The sequence below is a fragment of the Salvia hispanica genome, chromosome 1, assembly GCF_023119035.1.
Source record: "Salvia hispanica cultivar TCC Black 2014 chromosome 1, UniMelb_Shisp_WGS_1.0, whole genome shotgun sequence".
Classification (NCBI taxonomy): Eukaryota; Viridiplantae; Streptophyta; class Magnoliopsida; order Lamiales; family Lamiaceae; genus Salvia; species Salvia hispanica.
In genome coordinates, this window is record NC_062965.1 from 5841179 (window position 1) to 5865578 (window position 24400).

At 33.3% G+C, this 24400-nt stretch overlaps 4 protein-coding genes across 6 annotated transcripts; 2 read left to right on the plus strand and 2 right to left on the minus strand.

Moving 5' to 3' along the window:
- The first annotated feature begins 1109 nt into the window (after positions 1-1109).
- On the plus strand, positions 1110-2378 carry LOC125185759 (putative F-box/kelch-repeat protein At1g13200). Its single transcript, XM_048082282.1, has one exon. The coding sequence runs from the start codon at positions 1110-1112 to the stop codon at positions 2376-2378; it is 1269 nt and encodes a 422-aa protein (XP_047938239.1).
- Positions 2379-7270: 4892 nt separating this feature from the next.
- LOC125202487 (pumilio homolog 2-like) lies at positions 7271-10106 on the minus strand. 2 transcript variants are annotated; one of them, XM_048100885.1, is made up of 11 exons: positions 9907-10106; positions 9273-9618; positions 9077-9190; positions 8877-8998; positions 8672-8700; positions 8459-8600; positions 8258-8368; positions 7954-8169; positions 7799-7873; positions 7529-7712; positions 7271-7440 (listed from the first exon to the last, which is right to left on the minus strand). In XM_048100885.1, the coding sequence occupies exons 6-11, from the start codon at positions 8522-8524 to the stop codon at positions 7418-7420; spliced, it is 675 nt and encodes a 224-aa protein (XP_047956842.1). In that variant the 5' UTR covers positions 8525-8600; positions 8672-8700; positions 8877-8998; positions 9077-9190; positions 9273-9618; positions 9907-10106; the 3' UTR covers positions 7271-7417. The 2 variants fall into 2 exon arrangements, with proteins under 2 accessions (XP_047956842.1, XP_047956841.1); XM_048100884.1 differs by having other exon boundaries at positions 8672-8787.
- Positions 10107-19726: 9620 nt separating this feature from the next.
- LOC125185775 (VQ motif-containing protein 25-like) lies at positions 19727-20182 on the plus strand. Its single transcript, XM_048082284.1, has one exon. The coding sequence runs from the start codon at positions 19727-19729 to the stop codon at positions 20180-20182; it is 456 nt and encodes a 151-aa protein (XP_047938241.1).
- A 456-nt stretch (positions 20183-20638) lies between these two features.
- On the minus strand, positions 20639-24278 carry LOC125201392 (GTP 3',8-cyclase, mitochondrial-like). Of its 2 annotated transcripts, none has more exons than XM_048099477.1 (7): positions 23905-24278; positions 22592-23200; positions 22242-22414; positions 21976-22162; positions 21550-21618; positions 21346-21444; positions 20639-20894 (listed from the first exon to the last, which is right to left on the minus strand). In XM_048099477.1, exons 1-6 carry the CDS (start codon positions 23962-23964, stop codon positions 21361-21363), a joined length of 1182 nt encoding a protein of 393 aa, XP_047955434.1. In that variant the 5' UTR covers positions 23965-24278; the 3' UTR covers positions 20639-20894; positions 21346-21360. The 2 variants fall into 2 exon arrangements, with proteins under 2 accessions (XP_047955434.1, XP_047955433.1); XM_048099476.1 differs by having other exon boundaries at positions 21323-21444; positions 23905-24276.
- Positions 24279-24400: the final 122 nt, after the last annotated feature.

Below are 24400 nucleotides of genomic sequence, written 5' to 3' on the forward strand. Positions count from 1 at the left end.
AAAAAAGTAATAGAATTAATATTACAAGATTGTAGGCCCATTTTCTAAATTGAGAGTTTCTATATTTAAAAAATAAAATCGAAAGAATTTTTATTTTTAGGAAATGAAGGAAGTAGTTTACAAAATTACAATGAATTATATAATTATGCATTTTTATGTATTTGATATTTATTGCTTTAGCAAAATAAACACAACTAGAACATGAATTGTACTATTATTCTTTTTGTTAAACTTGTGCTCGATTAATTTGATATATTAGATATTTATGCATATTTATAAGTTTTATTCCATTCATCTCAAGGTAGTTGGGGTGTTTGTTTTTTACACCTGATTTAAAAATTTGATGTGTTAAATATTAAAGTGGATAGAGTAAAGTAAAAGAGAGAATAAAGTAAGAGTAAGATAGATGAAGAGAGTAAAGTATAAAGATGATCGCACAAAAAAAATAGTCTCATTTGTAGACAGCACGAGGTTTAATGATAAATTAATAAAGTAAGAGAGAAAGAGAAAAAATAGATAAAGTAAGAGAGGGCGAAAAGTAGATAAAAATATGAGAAAGAAATGTTTCATTTTTAGAAATGGGACTAGTCGATATCCAAAAATAGCAAAAGGGACTATTTTTTATGGGAGAGTATGGAGAAATTTTAGTAAACCCCTGCCAAACTTTAATCCTGCGCGTCCGCAACTGCTGATTGGTTAGTTATATTTAAGATTTTATATTAATCTCTAGTACTAGTATTCTCGTTTATCGTCAACGTTTGCAATATAGTATTAAATTAGTAGGAGTATAATACTACTATTATGCAGTAATTAATTTGCAGCCACGTACATCGGTTGCTTGTGAACAAATTTAAGGCATGATTTAACAATATCGGGTGGGCATTATAAAAGGAAATACAAATCTAGTTTAAAAGGAAATGAAATCACCGTATATGTGCACAAGATCCAGACTTGGAAATAAAAATCTATTCTAAAAGGAAATCTCAATCTTTAACAAAAATATAATAGCAGAAATACGCACTCTATATATAGACCAGTCCCAAACGTGTACATCGCATAATATTCAAACAATTTCATAAAATTATACAGTATTCAGCCACATAGCTATTATGAACAACGATGTGTTGTTCGAGATCCTCTTGCATCTTCCTGTACGATCCCTCTTGAGATTCATACGTGTCTGCAAATTCTGGTATTACGTCATTGATTCTCCACACTTTAAATATCAGCACACCTTGCGGCTTAACAACAAGAAAGATGAGGAGGTATATCTACACTTTTCTTTACGTCATGATGATTATATATATCGTCTTTTTGGGAAGAAAGTATCGCTAAATCTCCTAGACAACGGGAAGTCATTGAAGTTTCCGCATGACTCATGTATCGACCTAAGAGTAGTATCTGGGGCTGTTAAGGGTTTATTCTGCCTAAGTTCTCCTACGTTTGACACTGTAATATGCAATCCTTTTTTAGGTCAATCCAAGATTTTACCACTTTCTCCTTACTCTTGCACTTACTCCCAAAGAAATAACATTGCTCACCAAGTGGTGGGACTGGGTTTCCACGAAGATTACAAAGTGGTAGAGCTGCTGTCGTCCTTGAAGCCTGGATGTTTGCACGCCAGTCTGTATTTGGCAAAGACTAATTCTTGGAGAAAATTGGATCTGGATCCAAATTTGGTCATCAAGAAACCCATAAAGTCGGTGTGCAAGAATGGATCCTTTGCCTACTGGGAAGGGCTAAACACAAGTGGTAAGGAGATTATACTAAGCTTTGATATGAAGAATGAAGTGTTTCGAACAATTACAATATCGTGTGATAGTGTACTTGGTCACTCAACGATTCTTGCAAAGGGTGAGTGCTCTTTTGTTTTCTTTGTTAGAGAGAGATGTAAGTTGAAGATTTATGAGTTGAGCTGTGAAGGAAGTGAACTTATTTGGAATAATGTGAACAATGTGGAACTACCTTCTTTGTCTGTGGCCCCGCCTATTCGGAGGATTGATGATATTCCTACCAGGAAGGCTAATGATATTCCTATTAGGAGAAATTATGATATTCCTACCAGGAAGGTTGATGATATTCCTATTAGGAGGAATGATGATATTCCTATCAGCAAGGTTAATGATATTCCTATTAGAAGGGTTAATGATATTTCTATTTGGAGGAATGATAATTGTGTGGTCCTTAGAGATTTGCATATTCGGAATGATTATGGTCCTATTGGGATGCCTTATAATAGTGGATGTCAGTCGAGCAAAGTAATTTTGTATGATTATTGTGCTCGAAAATTGATAGGATGTTTCAAGATACATGAGAGCTCGAACACGACTACGACTGATGATATCATTGAGTACGAAGGAAGCTTTCTTTCACCTTAGAAGTAGTTTTAGTCGTTAGGGGATATTAATTTTTTCCGTAATCTATCTTCTTATGACCTTTTTGTCCTTTTATATACTTTTTTTAGTATTTGGTGAGGCCATTCAAAATATATTTAAGTACAATATTAACTTTTTTCCCGAAAGAGTATAATGTTTACATTTGAAAAAATAAAACATAATTTGATAATTTAATATAGATCTTTGTAGGACTGACATTATTAGATTTGATGATTTGGATTTTGATTAGTTCTAACTTCAATATGAAAAAGTCATCCAGCCTAAATTCCATATCCAATTACATTTATGATTCCAAAAAAGTAAAAAAATTATACACAAATTATAAATATATGACCACAATATTATGCACTTTCGATGTACTATATATGCATCCATATATTTTAATTAAATGCATAAATAAACCTATTTTTTTAAAATAAATTAGTCTTGTACAAAATTTGGTCACATAGATTTGTTGTTATTGATAGCATGGATTCTTGTTTTGTATTTATCGTCGATCATTATTGGATGATGAAAATAATATACTATTAATTAATATATAATACTAAAATCTCACATCTATGTCTATCGTGAGTTATCAGTAAATTTGATGTTTTAGTTATCGAAAAAGATCTATGTTTAACATTTCCTAAATGAAAAGGACCTCTTAGCTTGCGCCTCATTCTTCGACGGTGAACTCCACCATTATTTCTCTCTTTTACTCTAAAAGCTTCATTGTTTGGTGTTCTCTATATCTAAGTATGATTAAGTTGTTAGAAATTATAATCAGACTTAATTAATGACATGTATTGGAGACAATCAATTGCTCTAATTTATGTAATTCTGGATAGTTTCTTTCTTTTGTTGTGTTTGATCTTCCTTGGTCGATTTTCTCTCAATTTATTTTTTCATTTCAACTTGGAGATTCAACTGCATTCATATTTTCATATTTGGAAAATGCAATTTCCATTCGAATAGTATTTATATACTCATTTTGTCCCATATATAGATGGCATATATGGGTAATTAATGGCAAGAAATTTTAGAAAATATTGTTTTATATGATAAATGAAGTGAGAAAATTGTATATTAATATTACGTAATTTTCGAAGTATAATATATAACCAACATTTTTTAGCTAGCCAAAATATTATTTTGTGCATGGAGAATGAATATGGACTTTTGGGATATGCGGCTATGCGATCGTCTTCTTTTCATTCTCGCCCTTACTACTGCCGGAGATTTGAGAAGTCGTGTTAGACGCGTGAGGACGAACACACAAAACACCCTAAAACACTTGACAAGAAACTCATTCTTCATACACAAGTCTAGAATTTTTTGTTTTGTTTTGTTTTTCTTTTATTAATTCTTTTGTCTATTAGGAAGGTTGTGGAATGAGAGGTGCTCTTTAAATTGGACATTTATAGTGAATTAATGCAACATGTGATGAGCGCAATGGTGTTACATTACTTAGATGATTCCATGTTGCTTCTTATACAGATTAGGAATGTGACTGCAATTTTTTAAACAAATTTTCTTGGTTTGTTCGAAGAGGTTTCTGAGAATTGCAGAGAGTCAATATAGCATCAGTGATGTGAATACCACATTTTTATCTGTAGATTTTATAAATGGTGAAGTATAGTAGTATCACGAATATATATTGATTTGTGAATAGATTTGTAGGTTGGGAACTTTATACTACTCCATATTAGTAGCTCACCGTGACTTCTTGTAGACTTGTAGAAGTAACTTTTCTTAGACTCCCTCTGTTCCTTATAAATAGAGACACTTCTTTTCGTCATGAAGATAATGTGCTATAAGCGGATGGTGAATAAAGTAAGAGAATAAAATAAGAGAGCGTATTACTATTTGCAAAAAATAGAAATGATTCATTTATCTTGAGACTTTTCAAAATAGAACAGAGATAGTATTATTGAGTTTGGTGGTGATGGTGTATATATGTGAAATGTGAATGTGACCATGGTCGTAAATATTCTGATTGACTGAAAGGAATTCCTTGTTAAAATCCAATGAGGAGAATGAAAATGTGGCTTAAATTTAATCAAGGGATTGAAAAAAATTAATGTGGTCCAACTAAAGCCAAATAAAAATTCTGATTATTAATTGGAATTGATGTGGAAAATAATTCATATTAATTCCGACGAAAGGCCTTCAAAAGCCGCAGTCGGTTTTGAGTTTTATATCGAATGAATATTTAAATTTCGTTCAAAATTCATTTTTAAATTTTAGATTCGACTTACTTCATATTCCGTTTATATATTGACTCCTACATCATTCGCTTTTAAATCTGATCAATATATTATAGCATATGAATAAAAATTGAGGCCAAGATTGATTACTTTTGGTATTTCCATTATACTTAAAATAGTACGTATACACTGATAATTAGAGCTAATCAGGCCCAGTTGATATATTTTGGGTCAATTGATTGCAAATCACTTTTTTATGTTCAATTTATTTCCAATTCTTAAGTAGTCTAATATGTTAGCATTGATCACGTCAAAACATGGATGTATTGAAATTCTGCTTATTTGATGACAGTTCCATCATTTCCACTTCTGATCCGTGGTATATATTTAAAATATTGTACTATGAATTATTGTGTCACACCATCCTTTTGTTCCTCTTTGTTATTATAATTTTATCAAGTTCATTGATCGGATAACTTATTATTGTAATAAACATAATTATATTTATTCAAAATTAGATGAATTTACATGCATAGATCAAGAAATATAAAAGAAAGATGGACTTGCTAAAAAAAATGTAAATATAATGAGATTTTGGCCTAAAATGGACCGAGAAAACTAATTTTCTACTTATAGTGTCAGTATCATATAAAAAGCTTTTCATGCGTTGAATGGATAAAAAAAAAGCCGAATTCGCCACATATTCTTCACATTTTTAGCTCTTTAATTTCTATTTGATTTTTTAAGTGTTTAAAGAGCTACTTATTAATGTTTCTAACCGATTTCTGCTATTATTTTATAAATGAATTTATACAAAATAAATTCGTTTCAATTTAATTGTTACAAAATTCTACTTCCCGGGCTCTTGGACAACATTAGATCATTTTCATTATACAATTACTCATATTATAATCAATTAGCAATTGATCATATAGATCTATTACTTACATCCACTCTAAAAGTAACATATTTAAAAAATAAGCACATAATATGCATAAAAAAAAACCTTATAGCCACAGTCACAACAGACACTAATAAGTATATTACGGTAAACAAATTTAACGAATCTTATAGATTGTCGAAGTTACAAAGAGAGTTAAATTCCAGCTCGAGCCAAATTAACTTGAATCAACGGGCATTTAAACAGGCTTGAATTACAATGTTTTGACCCGAGAAAAATCTAAGCAATCCTGACTCATAGCCAACTGATTTTGGTATGGAATCTCACTAGAATATGGTTTGTCAGCATTTCATGTATCAGGTGTGCATGCTTTAATGAATAGACCATGCCTAACCCTCAGAGGCACGTAAAATCTTCTAATACTATAACAAGCGCTAGAGTTGAGAGTTGATAGGGAAGTAAGACAAGGGAATAGGTGTACGATGCGACATTTGTTTATCATTGTCTTTCTTTGGCGAGGAGGGTGGCGGCGAAATCTTGAAGCAATTGAACAAGCTCGACAAAAGAGACTTTATTATATTGGTAAAGAAAATTAACTAAAACTTTATTTACGTGAGAATAATTGAAATATTATTTTAGAGGGATGTGTCTTGATTGCAAAGCTGCATAAAATAAGTAGCAACTTAGTACATAAAAGTGAGTGACCTTGATGAATGGGTTTTGATTTATTTTTCTTCGGTGAAGGGTCAACGAATTTTTCTTTTTTAATTACTATTACTACATAATCGTTTGCATCCCAAGAAAAATTCCACAAAAGGTTTTAAATTCCCTCACATAAAAAAGTCTAGCTTATGGTATTATTTTTATATAAGACACATAATATCGTCCCATTAAATTGAACAGAACATATCATTACGATTTAACTACATTAGTGTACTTAGAACATAAATAATCGTTAAATTATGTTTAAAACATACGGAACGTTCAAACTGCCCTTTAGGTGTTTAACCCACTTTTGACTTTGTTTTCTAATTAAACAAATTAGCATCGGAAATACAAATGAACTAAAAAAGTAAAGAAAACTGAAATAAGGATGATTTGAAGCCTTAACTAAGTTTTTGCGAATGGCAAGTACTATAATTTAGTTTAATGGTAGGTGAACAGCGAAGCATGCACGCAAGAGGGAGGAATTCGTTATTTTGATTATTAAAATAATCATGGTAGATTAAAATTTGGCAGTATAATTTGAACTAGTATTCTATATATGCATAAGCAAATTAATAACTAAATTGTTTGAATGTAAATATGCTTAATTGTCATGTTGCTAATTTGTTGTAAATTCTAACAATTACTCAACTATGAAATAAATCTTAAAGTACTAGAAATGGATACAAAATGAAAATTGTACACATAGCTATTATGAATGTGGATAAACCAGTGTTTAGCAATGAATTACATAACCATCTGTCAGTTCAAAAATCTAGGGTTAAATCTCAAACAATATAGCTAAATGCACCAAAAAAAGGGACAACACCAATCACTCAAAAGAACATTAATTTCAACTTCACTCCCTACCTGTCAAGATTAAGTTAATCATTTAAATTTTAGTAAATCTCATGTTAATTTATTTGTAATGCTTCATTTTAACAATAACCATTCTTTTCAATTGCAAACTGCTCTATGCACATAGTCAAAAGCCAAACTGAATTGTAATCATGAATTGATTATCTCACACAAGTGCCTTAGCTGAATTGGACAAAAGCTTTATATAAAACAGATAACACTATAGCATAAATCTTCAATGAATGATTGAATAATTCTTGTCAAATGTATGACAGGTATCATAACAAAAATATTAAGATCTAGTGTAAGTGGAACTATTAAGATCTAGTGTAAGTAAAACTATTAGTGGAATACTTCTATGCCTTCCTTCACATATGGAAGAGTCTTGCCTCTGCAAAAAATACAACAAATTTAAGATTTAGAACTCAAGCTGCGTTTTCAAGCAATGAAAGATAAAGTTAAGAATACCAAACACTTACGTCCAACACGAATGAGGCAGCGTACACGACGAATGACAAGTACTCCCGACTCACTTTGCCTTAGAATCACACCATGTACAATTAAAAACATTCTGAGCTCTTGAACTATGACCCTTAATTGGGTGACATCACAAGAATCTACCAGGCAACGATACACATGAGCATACTCTCCTTGCAATAGCACCTAAAACAACATAAAAACAGTTGATACAAATGGCAAGACAAAACAGCACCCATTAAAAAAAATAATCAGTAAGGATACAACAATACCAAAAGTGTTCCTTGATCCATCAAACGGGAGATTAAATTTCCAAGAACTTCATCATTCACACGCCTTATAGCATCCTGTATTAAATAACCAAAACAGAATCAGAAAACACTTATAATAACATATACAAATATACACAGCACTGATAACAACATACCTGAAGGACATAGTTTCCATAAGGATTAGATGCCACAATTTGTACATGTGGGATGATCTGGCTGACTAAGATCGCCAAGGAAGGACGATGATCACAGTTTCTAATCATGGCTTGAATAACGTTTGAACCAATCTCACTTAGAGATAGTGATAGAACATAACCAGAGAGATCATTGACAAGAAGACAGAGCATTTCTTGGGAAATATGGTCTATAAGCTGAAATCAATGGTGACCAAGAACATAGATTACAACTTGTAAAATAAATGTAATTCGGATCAAAGCACAAAAAACCAAAACTGCAAACCTTTTCAATGACATGACGACCAAAGTAGTGACAGCTCAAAAATGGAATATAAGGTCGTAAAAAGAAAGTAATACTATCCACAAGAGCAGGGCTGTTACAAGCCAAAATGAACTGAAAAGTGCAAAAACCAAGTAAAAAAGTTAAAACACATATTAAAGAAATGACCAAGTTGTTTAACCATTGTTGTAAGACTGATGTTACCGCTTGTAAAACATGATTTCCATTTGGATGGCCAGCAAGAATAAGAAGATGAGGGACTATCTCCATCAAAAAAAGAGCCAACTCCAAATACGCTGCATTATTCAAGAGGCGTTGAACCACAAGGCGTCCAGCGACATCCACACTGCCAAGCAAAAGTAAGGACCAATTTTAACAAGGACATATTCTGTAATCAATTAAGTCAAGAACCATTACCTAAATTGAAAAGCACTCCCAAGAACATGCTGCAGCAGAGTAAATCTAGATGGATTAACACGGAATTCATCGATTGTAAAATTGACCATGCCCGGATAAAATTGGCAGAATTGGGTCTGGCAGGATAGAAAAAGAAGTAAGATGCAAAGATAAAATAATGAGTACAACATGAAAAGAAAGAAAAAGTTAATGCACAAAGGAATACCAATTGGCAAGGCTGGATTGTGAAAAACGAGTTACTAAAAGAATCTCCTGCTGCACCAGGGTGTTATTCACAGCCGCAAATCTATAATTGACCAAACCAGGAAATTGATGGAAGAGTTGGTCCTGGCATGCATGAAGAAACAATAAGATGCATATCACAAAAGAAAACGAGAAAACAAAGAAAATGTTGTAGATGAATACCAACGGCAAAGGCAAAGGCTGAATATCACAAAAGTTTCCATAAGCACCTCCTGCTCCAACAGGGGTGATACCCACGGCCTGAGTTGAAGAATTAGCACGACTAGAGAAATGGTTCTGGCAAAGAAGAAGAAGTAAGATGCAAAGATAAAATAACGAGTACAATATGAAAAACAGAGAAAATGTTAAAAAGACTTACCCAATGCAGAGGAGGTGTAATGAAGACCGAGTTACCAAAAACATCTCCCAAGTCAGATGGTACCACTCCACTACTAGACTCCCCAATCTCAGAGGTTGAAGAAGGGGCGACTGCAACAGCCACTGCATCCACTGGGGTGAAACTAACGGCCTCAGATGATGAAGAATTTGCAACACTGGACTCTCCAACCTCAGCGTGGAGGTAGGGCCGACCAAGGAAAAAATTGTTGAAGAAATGGCAACTAGAGTTGACGAACTGATGACAATCCCCTCATTGGAAGATATAGCACTAGAAGCAGAGCTTGAACGCGAACTCGGACTGCCTCCTGCAGGAATCCCTCCTCCACCTTCATCATTGTTGGAAGAAGAGTTCAACATCATTACAAAAAATTGAGAAACAGAGAATTGAGCAGAAATTAGGGCAAATTTTGGATGAGAATGAGAAATAGGTGATGAAATGAACTCTAATTCAAAGTTATCAATTTTGATATGAACTCTAATTCAATTTCCCGTTGGAAGATTAATGAAAAGTACAATTTTTGCGCCACAATTCAAAATGCTCTGTTTCTATTTCAAATTACCGTTGGAAAATCAGAAGATGAAGCCGGAATTCAAAATGCTCTAATTCAAATTACCGTTGGAAGGTCAGAAGATGAAGAATCGCTAGCTTGGCGCCACAATTCAAAATGCTTTTCCAAAAACTCATCAATCCAAACTGTAACTCAGGCCGCCGGAACCGCCACTTTCGGCTGAGGATGGAAGGAGGAGGTCGTCGGCGCATAGTGTGAGAGAATTGAGATTTTAATTTAGGGTTTTGGGAGAGAGATTTGGGAGAGGGAAGATAGATGTATTGAAACCATTGTTACGCGCGGTTTCTATACTGCCATTTATTGGTATTATTTTAATCCATTTTATATTATAGGAGTATTCTACAATTACTTTTTCTCCATTTTAGCCGCATTCATATAAATTCGAATTATTACACAAATCAATTCTGAAAAATCAATTCGAATTATGCATATTTTTTACTATATGGATAAAAAAAGAAATCTTTTAAATAACTATGAACAAAAGAAATTATTTAAACCCTAATTTGGGATTAGGAAATATGGTTTAGTAATCGAGGGATTAGGGTGTAGTACCAACTTAGTAACGTTATATAAGTACATTACTCAATAATTTAATGAACATCAAAAACAAATCGAATTCATATTCTAGTCAGGGAACATAATTGCAACATAGTATAAATATTTCATTTTTAGATAATATTTAACAGTCAAGGAACATATCAAATATAAGAACCGTGAATTAAGAAGTTGTTGATTAATTTAATATAATAGGTGTTTATTTAGGGAATGAAAATAACTTCCCATGATTAATTTAATACACTAGGCGTTTATTTAGGAAATGGAAATAACGTCCAATATGTAATCTTCCTTTTTTGCTCTTTTTAATTTTTTTATTAATTTATTTAATTCCAAGTGGCTCATATATTAACCATCAGATAACCACTAATCTATGGATGGAATTAGTTTTAATTTTTAACAGCTTTTTACACATTAATCTGAATACATCCCTATAGAGTTGTGATCAATGTCGAACCAATTTTAAAGACCGAACTAGAGACCAAATCTGGGCCATTAGATCTAGTTTTTTTGATGAGATGTGCTGCTGTGAAATTTTTTTCTCGCTTCATTACTAGCCCATTTTACTTCATTGTATAGGTTTATTACTTCATTCTGTACGTAATACCTTGAAACTACAACATGTTTTTACTTGCTTCCAGTAGGTTTTGAAATGATTCAACATATGCTTCATTCAAATTCATTGACGTGGGTTTTTGCTTGATTAACATTTAAATATGCAATTTATTCAAGTAAGTTTATTACTTCATTCAGAAACGTTATTACTTCATTGGATAAGATTTTTACTTCATTCCAGTAGGACTTCAAATGCTTCTACACATACTTCATTCTAATAATTTATTATATTATTCCATGTGTTTATTAAACCATATTAGCGCCATGGCGGTGGTGATAGATATTGTAGAGAGAAAGAACGGCACGCGACGGCGAAACCATATTTACGTACTGGAATGAAGTAAAAACCTACTGGAATGAAGTAAAAACCTACTAGAATGAAGTAATATATTCTGGACGAAGTTAAATCTTCGTAACATGTTAGTATGACTTATTTACCTTCGGATGAATAAAAATAGACTGGTGATGAAGGAGAAAATAGTTTATAAATTTGTGAATCTCATCCATAAAAAAACTAGATCTAAAAGCCCTAATTTGGTAGGGTTCGGTGGTTCGGTCTTTAAGAGTGGGTTTGTGGATAATGGGACTCCATTCCTATATATATATATATATATATATATATAGAGAGAGAGAGAGAGAGAGTTGTGATCAATGTCGAACCAATTTTAAAGACCGAACTAGAGACCAAATCTGGGCCATTAGATCTAGTTTTTTTGATGAGATGTGCTGCTGTGAAATTTTTTTCTTCTTCATTACTAGCCCATTTTACTTCATTGTATAGGTTTATTACTTCATTCTGTACGTAATACCTTGAAACTACAACATGTTTTTACTTGCTTCCAGTAGGTTTTGAAATGATTCAACATATGCTTCATTCAAATTCATTGACGTGGGTTTTTGCTTGATTGACATTTAAAAATGCATTTTATTCAAGTGAGTTTATTACTTCATTCAGGAACGTTATTACTTCATTGGATAAGATTTTTACTTCATTCCAGTAGGACTTCAAATGCTTCTACACATACTTCATTCCAATAATTTACTACATTATTCCATGTGTTTATTAAACCAATATTAGCGCCATGGCGGTGGTGATAGATATTGTAGAGAGAAAGAACGGCACGCGACGGCGAAACCACATTTACGTACTGGAATGAAGTAAAAACCTACTGGAATGAAGTAAAAACCTACTAGAATGAAGTAAAAACCTACTAGAATGAAGTAATATATTCTGGAACGAAGTTAAATCTTCGTAACATGTTAGTATGACTTATTTACCTTCGATGAATTAAAATAGGCTCGTGATGAAGGCGGAAATAATTTATAAATTTCTGTATCTTATCCATAAAAAACTAAATCTAAAAGCCCTATTTTGGTAGGGTTCGGTGGTTCGGTCTTTAAGAGTGGATTTGTGTATAATGGGACTCTATATATATATATATATAGAGGCATGTTAGGGTGCCACCACCCCTTAAAATAACATCATACCACAATTCCTAGCCAATCATTTGTACACGTGGATGAATAATAAGCTGCCACGTGGCAAACCCCCCAAAAAAAAAGACGGGCAACAATCTGCTGGCTTTTAAACAGCAATTTTTCTTGAACAGCAATATCCAACACGTTAGACAACAATCTATAGATTGTTGTGTATTGTAATATTAATGTGTAGCGTTTATAATATTGTTGTATAAGCGTTGTCACGTTGTCATTTTAAGAGGGGTTGTCATTTTAACACAACCCTATATATATATATATAGAGAGAGAGAGAGAGAGTTGCATTATCCACAAATCCACTCTTAAAGACCGAACCATCGAACCATACCAAATTAGGGTTTTTAGATCTAATTTTTTATGGATGAGATACACAAATTTATAAATTATTTTCGCCTTCATCACGAGTCTATTTTAATTCATCCGAAGGTAAATAAGTCATACTAACATGTTACGAAGATTTAACTTCATTCCAGAATATATTACTTCATTCCAGAAGGTTTTTACTTCATTCCAATAGGATTATTACTTCATTCTAGTACGTAAATGCGGTTTCACCGTCGCGTGCCATTCTTCTCTCTACAATATCTATCACCACCTCCACGGCGCTGATATGGTTTAATAAACACATGGAATAATGTAATAAATTATTGGAATGAAGTATGTGTAGAGCATTTGAAATCCTATTGGAATGAAGTAAAAATCTTATCCAATGAAGTAATAATGTTTCTGAATGAAGTAATAAACCCACTTGAATAAATTGCATTTTAAAATGTTAATCAAGTAAAAACTCAAGTCAATGAATTTGAATGAAGCATATGGTGAATCATTTCAAAACCTACTGGAAGCAAGTAAAAACATGTTGTAGTTTCAAGGTATTACGTACGGAATGAAGTAATATACCTATACAATGAAGTAAAATAGGCTCGTAATGAAGCAGAAAAAATTTACACAGCATCACATCTCATCAAAAACACTAGATCTAATGGCTCAGATTTGGTCTCTAGTTCGGTCTTTAAAATTGGTTCGACATTGATCACAACTATATATATATATATATATATATATATATATATATATATATTAACTCAAAAACGGAAGGTCATAATTAAGTAGTTTTAGGTCATATTATAAGATTTGGGTTTATGTCATGTTAAGATCATTTTAGGTCATGCTTTGTTAGCATGACCTAAAAATAAACTAACTATGACCTAAAAATGTCTTACGTATGACTTTGTTCTGCGTTTCTGTATTTAAATCTGGTCTTCATATATATATATATATATATATAGGGAGATGATCAAAACAAGTATGTGTTTAAAATTCAAAAATGCAGCCCAAATCTTGGCCCTAGGATTAGATGATCTAATGGTCAATAATTAACCAAAAATACGGAAGGTCATAATTAAGCAGTTTTAGGTCATATTATAAGATTTTGGTTTATGTCATGTTAAGATCATTTTAGGTCATGCTTTGTTAGCATGACCTAAAAATAAACTAACTATGACCTAAAAATGCCCTATGTATGACCGCGTTCTGCGTTTCTGTATTTAAATCTGGTTTTCATAGATCAAAACCCTATATATATAAATATAATATATATATATATATATATATATATATATTTTAAGGGGAGTGATCAATTGCTAACTCATCAATTAATTACTAAGTACAACTAATTTGTGATCATAGGATTTTAGAAAACTTGTGGTCTACAATTTGCCACGTGTAATTTTCGTTTTCATTAATTAAATCGAAAAGGATAAAAAAAACTACCAAATTAGGGTTTTTGGTGAAAATGTCAATACAATGTTTCGAAAATATCAACACAATGCTTTGATAATAGTTATTCATTTTTAGTATTTCTTGTTTCGGACAAGACATCTCATAGTATTAATTTGTGTTCAATAATTTTAGTTTATGATGTAAAATAAGCTTATCATTCTAATCGCATGCTCCACTAATCATCCCAAATAAGTTAATCACATGAATAGAGTTGACTCGACACTATATAGTGCTGAAATAGTACTATCAGCATAATCAACTTTTAATAAAAATAGTAGTAGTGAGAAAAGACAAAACAACTACAATATCTGTTATAATAAGGCAATGCGAAAGATCAACAACGTTTTTAATAATACCACTCTAGCTTCTGAATGCAAATACTAAAAACAGATGCTTTGATATTTTTTTTAAAAAAACACAGAAGTGTAATGCACAATCAAATTTTTATTAGTGTAGTGATTAATTTATAAAAGCTCAGGCTGATCAAGCTGAGTGACACTGACTCGAGAAATGAGAGACTGAAGGGGATACGACGTCAAAAACTTTAACCCAATAATACTATTAACTAGTATAGGGAAGTAAGGATCGAATTGTTTGTGTGATACGGCTCGGGGCTTGGTTGCTGCCACGCTTTATTTTAGGGGTGGGTTAAGTATCTACAGATGCGAAAAAGAAAAGAACTAATTAAACTGAACAACTAAGCTACCTAACTGATCAACTAAGAAAACATTACTATAAAAAAACAAACAAAATAACGGGATTGTCAGGCCCCTGCAAAAAGGCACGAAAAGCAAAATAACTTTAACAGAATCGTCTTCCACAACAACTCAGCGTAAAGAAACAGAGCAACAACGGATCTGAAAAGCTGAGGAAGACGAAACAACACAGAAACACACTTAAAATTACTTCTACGATCTAACCTACGTTAACGTAAAAAAAGAGAACTACGGCTATTGCATGCAAAAACGAAAAGAAAGCACGTAGATCTTAACGGAAAACAAAGACTCAAACAGAAAACTGCAAATCTAAGCTAAGACTCAACACAAAACAAGAAATCAAACATAGATCTAAACACTAAAACACAAAACAAGCACGGAACGAAGAAAACGAAAACAGAAACTTAGATTAAACTAGAACAGAACAGGAAGGAGTGTCGATTACATGAAAATGAAACAGAACTAAACTAAGAAAGCGGTAAATTGTCTCATCACCCCTTCTCAGGGTGGAATTACAAAACCGAAATTGGAAATGTGCGAGAACAGCAACGGAAAGCAACTAACTACCAGCTAACTAAACGGAACCAAGTGTGTGCAGAAGATTGAAAAGCGAGGAATTGAAGAGAACTTTGATTTCAGCTCCGGAAGAGAGCTAGAAATCCTACCTACTCTAAAGAAAACCCCCCTAAACTACTAAGCAAGAAATGAAATGTGGGGGAACTCCCTACTCTTAGTGTGCAAAGCTCCTTTATATAGAGAGACGTAAGGCTCTGATCCCTAGGGTACCACCCCCCTAAAATGACGCTTTTGCCCTGCACACCTTAGAGTGGAGTTCATAGTCTTATCTCCAGCGCAAGGTCTGGCTGGCTCCGGTTGGATAATGACTTGATCAGTTTAAAAGCCGCCTCTTTTCTCCTCTTTCTCCAACTTTTGTTTTCGCCCTCTGGAATGATGTGATCTTCGATTTCCGGCGAAATCTACACACACCTGGCTCAAAAAGGTTCTTTAATTTGCTTTCAGTGTGGTTTTGCTATAAAACACATGCATGAATCGGGCCTCGCCAACATGATACAACCATCAATAGTTATCATGGTGTCAACTAGTTAACTTGTCTTAATTGGTAACCAAAGATAATTATGAGTTATCATGTTTAAGCGTTTGGTGATAAATCACTATTATGGAAAATAATTATCATTATTTAAAGGAAAAATTGCTTGTAAAGTCATGAACTAACTTTCAACATAGTTTGGTTTTTCCGGTGAACTTTAAATGTTGCATGAAAAGTCATGAACATTACCGGATTATGTAAATTTCTCATCCGACCCACCCGATAGATTTCCGACACAATTACTTATTATACGTGGCGCGCCGGAGGCGTGACTTGGCAAAACTCCACTAACTCTGATTGTTTCTCTTCTATCTTTGCAATCTTTAATCCTGGACTTATCACAAACATACAAGTAGCACAAATGAAAGCATACAAATCGACATAAACATACAAATCGAATTCCACAAGTCGAATTTAGCATAAAAGTAGCATTAATTCCACAATTCGATTGAACCCTAAATTTGTCATTTGTCAAGTCACGCATCTGGCGCGCCACGTAGGATAAATTTGTGTCGGAAATCTGTCGGGTCGGGTCGGATGAGAAATTTACACAATCCGGTAAAGTTCGTGACTTTTCATGCAACATATAAAATTCATGGGGAAAACCAAACTATGTTGAAAATTCATGACTTTAAAGACAATTAGTCCTTATAGAAGCGTCTCTACTATAGAGGGACGAATGGAGTACAATCATAAATTGAACAAGGAACGAGTAAAATGAGGTATCACAAATACAACTGAAAGTAAATTAATAGTAATCACCTAACTAATTGTTAATAAGTAAATCGATTTCTTTATATACACTGCATCTTCATGCGAAAATCTTAAAACAAAACTAGACATGATATATGAAAAATAAATTAATTGACTATAATCATTCTTTTTTGATTATTTATTAATTAAATTAATTTTATTACTAATAACCATATACAATGCTCGAAATCTAGGATTAAAAATTAAGAAATAAGTCAAAAAGGCCTAAAATATGATTTTAACTTTATCAGTTTTATTGTTTAATGTTATATAGATTTGTTAAAACAAAATTTTAAAACTGGTGATGTCTTCAAAATACTAAAAAGCAAACACTTCAATTTGTATTTGCTTAAATTTTGGGGTTTCTATGAATTCATAGATGGTACGAATTATTAGATGTCAATATCCTTTAAATTTATAACCCGATGTCATTACATGAAGGCCAATAACGCGACTAGGATTGTCAACCAGATTTTTTTCTACTACATTACAGCATGAAACGACATCGTTATATACTTATTTTAATGTTTTGAAATATATTATCAGTTGTTTTTTCGAAATAATTTTTGTTTTATGATAAGACATGTCATATTAATTTGTGTAGCAATAATGTTCGTTTGGTTTATGATGGAAAATAAGATAATAAGTGGAGTAAGTGAATCATCCTAATAAGATCTCTAACGCCCAAATTTAACTTGGGCCCTAAATCAAATTGCAAATATTGATAAATAATGAGTAGTAGTACAGGGAGTATCTAATTAAATTTGTAGTTAATCATATCTGTCTTAATATAAATAAAAAAGTAAATCAAAAGATCTACACGTATATATAATCCCTCGTTAAAGTAGTAGTGAAATTATTCAAGTATCCACCTTTTAAAAAAATTAGTACTACAACTTTTCGCAGACGACAATCATACCACATTATGATTTAGTGTCACATTATATAACAGAAGTTGACTTTCCCAACTAGTTTTAAAATCTAAGTTGTACTTCAACATGCACAAAATCGTCATCAACATTGCATCAGCAATGTCTTCATTTTAAAGCCAAAAAAACAGAAGTGCACAATCAAAGTTTCTTTATCACTAATTAACATTTTTTAAGGGGCCACAAATTAACATTTTTTAAGGGGCCATGATCCTTTCATTACCTCTAATAGTATTTGCAACTGCCACTTCTCAATATCTTAATGTTCCATTTGCATCCAAATCCAATAGTCAATCACTAATTGTTGATTTCTGATATAATTATACGAAGATAACAAACTAGAGGACTTCATTGTCTAAAATCAATATTGGACTCCAAAAATACATATGCATATTTTTAATAAGAAATTAAATGCTGCACTTCAATTTTATATTTATTCAACCTCATTATAATAAATCACGAATTCCAAAATATCATGGACAGTTAATAATACAATATGGAGTAGTGAAAGTCTAAAACACGCTAACTGTCATATATGTCACGCGGAATAAAATTCTGCCGACGAGACACCTAATCATCAAAAATCGAACAACATGATATTTTCGTTAATTTCTAAATCGCAACTTTCAATTGATATGAATAGTTTTGTAAGTTCTCCTATAATTAAGAGTATATTTAATTATAACGAGCAATACTCCAAATAGTATTTATTTTATTACATAGGGGAAATGATAATACAAAAATTGATCTCAATATAAAATAATGGTCATATTATAAAATCCGGCTTTGAGGTCATATTAAAATCATTTATGTCATTTTTACTATAATAATCTAAAATAAGATAATAATGACCTTCAAATGACCTCTATATGCTTGATTCTGTATTTTTGTATTAAGAATGAATTTTGCATAGATCAAAATTCTAGCCTTGCCTCACCCCTCAAAGATATGAATTATACGTGTGTAAATGTGAATGTTCCATCTCATGTCCCTACACAACCAAATAATTCTTGTTCCCCTATTGGAGGAATCAGAGGAACGTGTCAACTACGACCTTCTCATCATCTCAAAGCCACAACCTTCTAATTATTTTTTCCTAATCCTTAATAATCAACAAAAAGTCAATGATTAGGATTAACTTGAGCATAATTAGAGAATAAGCTTACTTGGATCACACACATTCTCCATCAACTTGCATATATATATATAACACTAACCTATCTTTCTTTGAGTGAAAACATAAAGAAAGACACCATCTTTTCCACAAAGTCAACCTATCCAAATTCAACTCCATGTATTTCTGCAAAATATAGCTCTCCGACTATACGAGCTATGGTCTCATTAATTGAGACATACTTGATACAAACCTTGTTGTTGTTTCATCTCAAAACAGATTCGTAATAGTTATTTTAGTTGATCAATTTTTATTACATCTTTTTATGCGGGACTACTCACATGTAAATATCTCGAAAATCGAAATTCATTATGCTATCGTGTGTGGTCCTAAGATGATAAAATTACGTGTCTAGTTGATGTGAAGACAGCTGATAAACTTATGTGATTAACAAACGTTGACTAAATAAATTAATATGACTAAGAAAAAATTGCAATTAATATAATCATAGTGAGACAGCAATATCCATTTGTGGGATGCAAGTTGATGGAATATACTTAATAAGTAGGGAAAAAATAATACTACTAGCATTTTGGGGGCTCTTGGTTGTATATGTGTACGAGCAAGTACACCATCTGATCAATGCTTCCAATGGCCAAACACTTTCTTTCTTTCACAAGTTGGAATTCTTTTATCAAAGTCTAGTTGTAGTGTTGTAAGTTGTAACTATATATACTATATACATTTTCAAGAACTCAATCTTCAACATAATCTACTTCTTCCATAAAACAAAAACATGAAGGCTAACTCATTGGAAGCAGCCTTAGCTCGGCCTAAGTTGGCGGCTGTCCATGACTATTCACGATCGATTTCCAAACTAAAGCCAAAGATACGCATAATTCACATAGTCGAACCAGAGATCATAACGACGACTGCTGAGGATTTCCAGCAGCTTGTCCAGAGGCTAACAGGAAAGCCAGTGGAAAGGAAACAAAGCAGAAATAAGAAGGGAAACAACACATCGTCTGTGTTGCTGCCTCACTGCATCAAAAGAGAGGAGGCACCGGTGCTACAAGGGGCTCGGAGAATGAAGGTTGAGGTAGAAGAGATATGCGATGCGGAGGATCACAGCCTGTTCTCGACTTTTCTGGAAGATATTGATGGATTCTTTCATGACATGAATGAATCGCCCACTCTGTTTTCTTTCAGGTCTTCTCAGATCAATGTATTTGGGGAGATGCCTCTTTGCTAATTGGTGGAAGGAGGGAGTGGATTTGTTTTCGATTTTCTGGTTGCAGATTGGTATCTGGCTTTTGTGCTTGGTTAGGAGATGAAGCAAACTAGTTTTGCTGTTTGGTGTCGCTGAGAAGTTTACTTGTCGATCGACATCTTCGTTGTTCTCAGTTGCTGATTAATCAAAGATAGAGCAACGAGAGGATGATATCCGCCACAAGACTCGTGGTGAGGAGGTGTTGGGGGAATGGGATTCCATGATATAGTAGATATAAGGATTGAGCAGAAACTGATTCTGTTGATCCTCTGTTTGGCCTATTCATTGTGGTGATATTCTTTCTATTAGTTAGGGTGTTGTAGATTAGGTGTAATGAACTGATTGATTGAAGAGGACATTCCTCTTTTGATACATGTATTCAGCTTTGCTGATTTACTTAATACAGTATAGATTGAATAACATGAAATGCAGAGAAAATTGATAGAAGATCATATGGCCTTACAAGAAATGTAGAGAAAATTGGAAATTACATTATCCAGAATACATGAAAATAGGAAAATAATTTTTATAGAAACTTTTGCAGTAACGATAATGTACAAATCAAAATTGACCATGTCTTTCTACAGAGATCTCTTGTATACGGTATACGCATCTTTTTCTTCGGTGTGTGGTCGAACTTCGAGGGAGATGTAATTTCTCCATGCAGTTTCCAGCGAGCAAGTTAGACTGATGGCTGAAATAGAAGAAACATAAAATCATGAGGGAATATTTTCCAGAAGGATTACACATGTATGTGTCAATGCACATGTATGCCAATCAAAAGAAGAACAGAGTCAAGCAATTGAGATAGTGTTGATTCAAGATAAATTCATGAGAAAGAAGCACAGTCGATAGCTTGCCTTCGATTAAAATTGATAACTTAATAAAATTCAAACAGAACCAAAACAGTGACAAAAAAATTTATTTAGTTTTAAACTCCTCCTTTGATCTGTGGAATCATTGTGGCGATGTCTTACATGCATACTTAGCAATGTTCAACGAGTTTAAACCTAAACCACACAATTTACAACTATGGAAACTAAACATTATGAGTAGATAGATTGAAATACCAAGCAGCCAATCCACATGAAAGTATAGTAGGCCTTGAAAAGGAGCACTTACAAGTAACATACAGAATAACGCACATGTCATGATGATTTCTAGCCGCCAATATGTATCATTGGTCTGTTTGGAGTCTTCGCAAGGTTGAACATCCCAGCATGAGCTGCTTTCTTTCTTTTTATCTGGTACGCGGAATAAATGTTTGGAAATGTGAGATTAAAAGTGTACAGTAACACAAAATTGGATGTAATTGTGAAAACTAGATAGAAATTGGACAAAAGGGCTACCGCTGCTCCTATAATCTCCTCAAGTTCACTATCATCAGCACCATGGCGCATGGGGTCCCTCAAGCTAACCTGAAAGGAACAACCTCATGAGTATGAGAAACAAATGTTATTTTTAATATATATCGAGAAGCATGGAGTTAAGAGTATCGACAAAATCTATCTGCTCACTCGACTGTATTTAAGAGTGGAGCTAGTGGGTTAACTGAATATATTAAACAATCAATAAATAAAACTAACCCTGAAACAATAATATAGCTGTGCTTGGCATTGTGACAAAAAACTCGCTAACAATTGCAGTAAGATAAAACAGAACTAGAAATTCCCATCCCTTAATCATAGGCACTTATGTGGGCAATAAGCATAGGATGAAGCTACTAGTGCCATTTAATAGATTGTCAATGGATGATGAGCGAGGCAACGTTTTACCTCTGACGGACCAAAGAGGCAAACTTTAAAGTTCCCATCAGCTAAAAGTCTCAGTCTGTTGCAACCAGCACAAAAATGCTCAGTCATTGATGTGATGAAAGAAACTGTACCCTGATGCCCGTCAATCCTGAAATTCTTGGCTGTCTCGGTGGGGTGATCCTGAATTCTCTGGAGTTCTTTGCCTGACCTGATTAGAAATTTGTAACTGCTGATACATGTAACAACAAATCTGAAAGCTATATAAATAGAGGTGTGTAGATTTCTACCTTACCAAAATATCCATCATCTCAGAGTAAGGAACTAGTTTCTTTGAATTCCAGACATTCCCATCGAAAGGCATGAACTCAATAAACCTTACGTTTATTGGCTTTTCACGCGTCAATTCAACAAAATCACATATTTCATCATCATTGAAACCGCGCATTACAACACAGTTTACCTGACAGAAAGGTGTAAAGCACGTTAACATATATTTACTACCCCGTCTTCCAGAAGGAGAAAAGATAAGAAATAAGAGAACATGGAAGAGGAAAGAAAGTCATGAGTTCCAATTCATGATTACATATTTATCTGTCAAATAGATGATAAATTAAACAGCCATAACAATAAAACATACTTTGACAGGACTATATCCCAACTCTATAGCAGCATCGATGGAGTTCAACACTCTGTCATGTCCTTTCCGCCGAGTCATAAATTCAAACTTAGCTGGAACCAATGTGTCTAAACTTATGTTCAGCAGACTAAGACCACATTCCTTCAATCTTGGAAGTTTCTTCGCTAGTGTGATTCCGTTAGTGGTCATAGCAAGTGTTTTGAGCCTTTTCAAGTTTGAAAGCTGTAGGCAAATGTCATCAATGTCCTTCCTCACCGTGGGCTCCCCACCAGTCAGACGAATTTTATTGACACCTGAACTGACAAATATATTTGCTAGGCGAACAATCTCATTCTGTGAAAGAAGTTGAGGGCTGGCAGTTAGCTCTGCGCCTTCAGCAGGCATACAGTACTGGCATCGCAAATTACAACGTTCTGTTAATGAGATTCTCAAATAAGTATGTTTCCTCCCGAACGAATCAACAAGCATGTTGGAAACAGGTTCATCTGCTGGAAACTTTTCACATGAAGTACCATACATCTTTGAAACGGTTTCATCATTAATTTGTCTTGTTGAAGTTGGTCCATCACTGCTATTTTGCGGAATGTGAGATATGATAGTACTGTTCGCCTGAAATGAAATTTGATCACTAGTAGAAAACAATAGTCCAGCACTTGATTACTGGAAATGCAGTAAACTAGGAACCTACAATGGAAACAGCCAGCCATGATGTGTAAACTTAATAGCATTAGCACATTAGTAAAAAACGGAAAAAGAAAATCAATTAAAACTCTTCGTTATATATATACTCCATTTTTAAGCTCTCAGTGGAAAACAAGCATGATATCCTTGATTCCACCTTCTTCGAGCTTAAGGTGATCTTGGTGCTTTAATACATTGGCATTTGACAATGTACAAAAAGATGAATTGACATCAGATAGAGCTACAGTAAAACATGTGAACACCTTATCATTCAAAATCAGCTAGTTCAAATGGACTACTTCTTTTCATCGATTTGATTCATAGTGTAGCCTTCAATGCTGATAAAGCAAAATTTCACTAGGAAAAGTAGCACACAGCTAAATCAAGCTCGATATAAAGTAAAAAGGATTAGCAAATAATACAACAGTGCCTGCATCGATTGAGTCATGGCAAACAATATTTCAAAAAAACGGAAACTTTACAAAAAAAACACAATTTGATTGAGTTAAAAAGCAAAATCCCAAAATAAATCAGTTTTCCGAGTTCAAATCTAGCAGGGGACTCAAAAATCACATAAATTCCAATAGAAGAAACAAAAGGCGATTTAATCAAACAAAACCGAAGGAGCTTACAGAGCTGAAATTCCTCAAATTGGAATGCCATTTAACAATCCTGGATATGCAGCAGCGCATGCCGAGAGCAAAATTAACGCTTGAACAATCGTTCTTATTGGGGAAAGTAAGAATCAGAAACCAAAATTGGCGAATATAAACGTAGGGTCACCTAACAGTTAGAGAGGAAACAGATAAGCTGGAGTGAAGCAAAAGATGCAGTAAGTAGGTAAACGAGAAGGGGAAATGAAGGCGGCGGCAGGCATATGCCTAATTCTACATTTGGTAGTTTGATTTTTGTATGGAGCGACGAATCCATCGAACAACTGCCACGAACGAGAAGAGCTGTGACTAGTGCACACAGTCAAAAGCCAAAACTGCTTCTGCGTTTGTCGTTACTCACTGCAGAGTCGTGCTCATTTCCACATCTTAAGCTTCTTTTATTTTATTCGTTATTATCGATTTTTCAATTCTGTAATTCAAAAGCAAGTTTAATTTATTTTTTGTTTAATTGATT

Excerpts from the sequence above, each read along its gene's own strand:
- LOC125185775 (XM_048082284.1), top strand. The coding sequence starts at position 19,727 with ATGAAGGCTAACTCATTGGAAGCAGCCTTAGCTCGGCCTAAGTTGGCG.
- LOC125202487 (XM_048100884.1), bottom strand. The coding sequence starts at position 8,760 with ATGGTCAATTTTACAATCGATGAATTCCGTGTTAATCCATCTAGATTT. Across the intron at positions 8,601-8,671 it reads GGGAGTGCTTTTCAATTTAG|TGTGGATGTCGCTGGACGCC; the intron begins GTAATGGTTCTT and ends TTTGCTTGGCAG. Across the intron at positions 8,170-8,257 it reads GTCGTCATGTCATTGAAAAG|CTTATAGACCATATTTCCCA; the intron begins GTTTGCAGTTTT and ends CATTGATTTCAG.
- LOC125201392 (XM_048099477.1), bottom strand. The coding sequence starts at position 23,964 with ATGCGCTGCTGCATATCCAGGATTGTTAAATGGCATTCCAATTTGAGG. Across the intron at positions 21,619-21,975 it reads GCCTCTTTGGTCCGTCAGAG|GTTAGCTTGAGGGACCCCAT; the intron begins GTAAAACGTTGC and ends TGTTCCTTTCAG. Across the intron at positions 21,445-21,549 it reads AGGAGATTATAGGAGCAGCG|ATAAAAAGAAAGAAAGCAGC; the intron begins GTAGCCCTTTTG and ends TCCGCGTACCAG.
- LOC125185759 (XM_048082282.1), top strand. The coding sequence starts at position 1,110 with ATGAACAACGATGTGTTGTTCGAGATCCTCTTGCATCTTCCTGTACGA.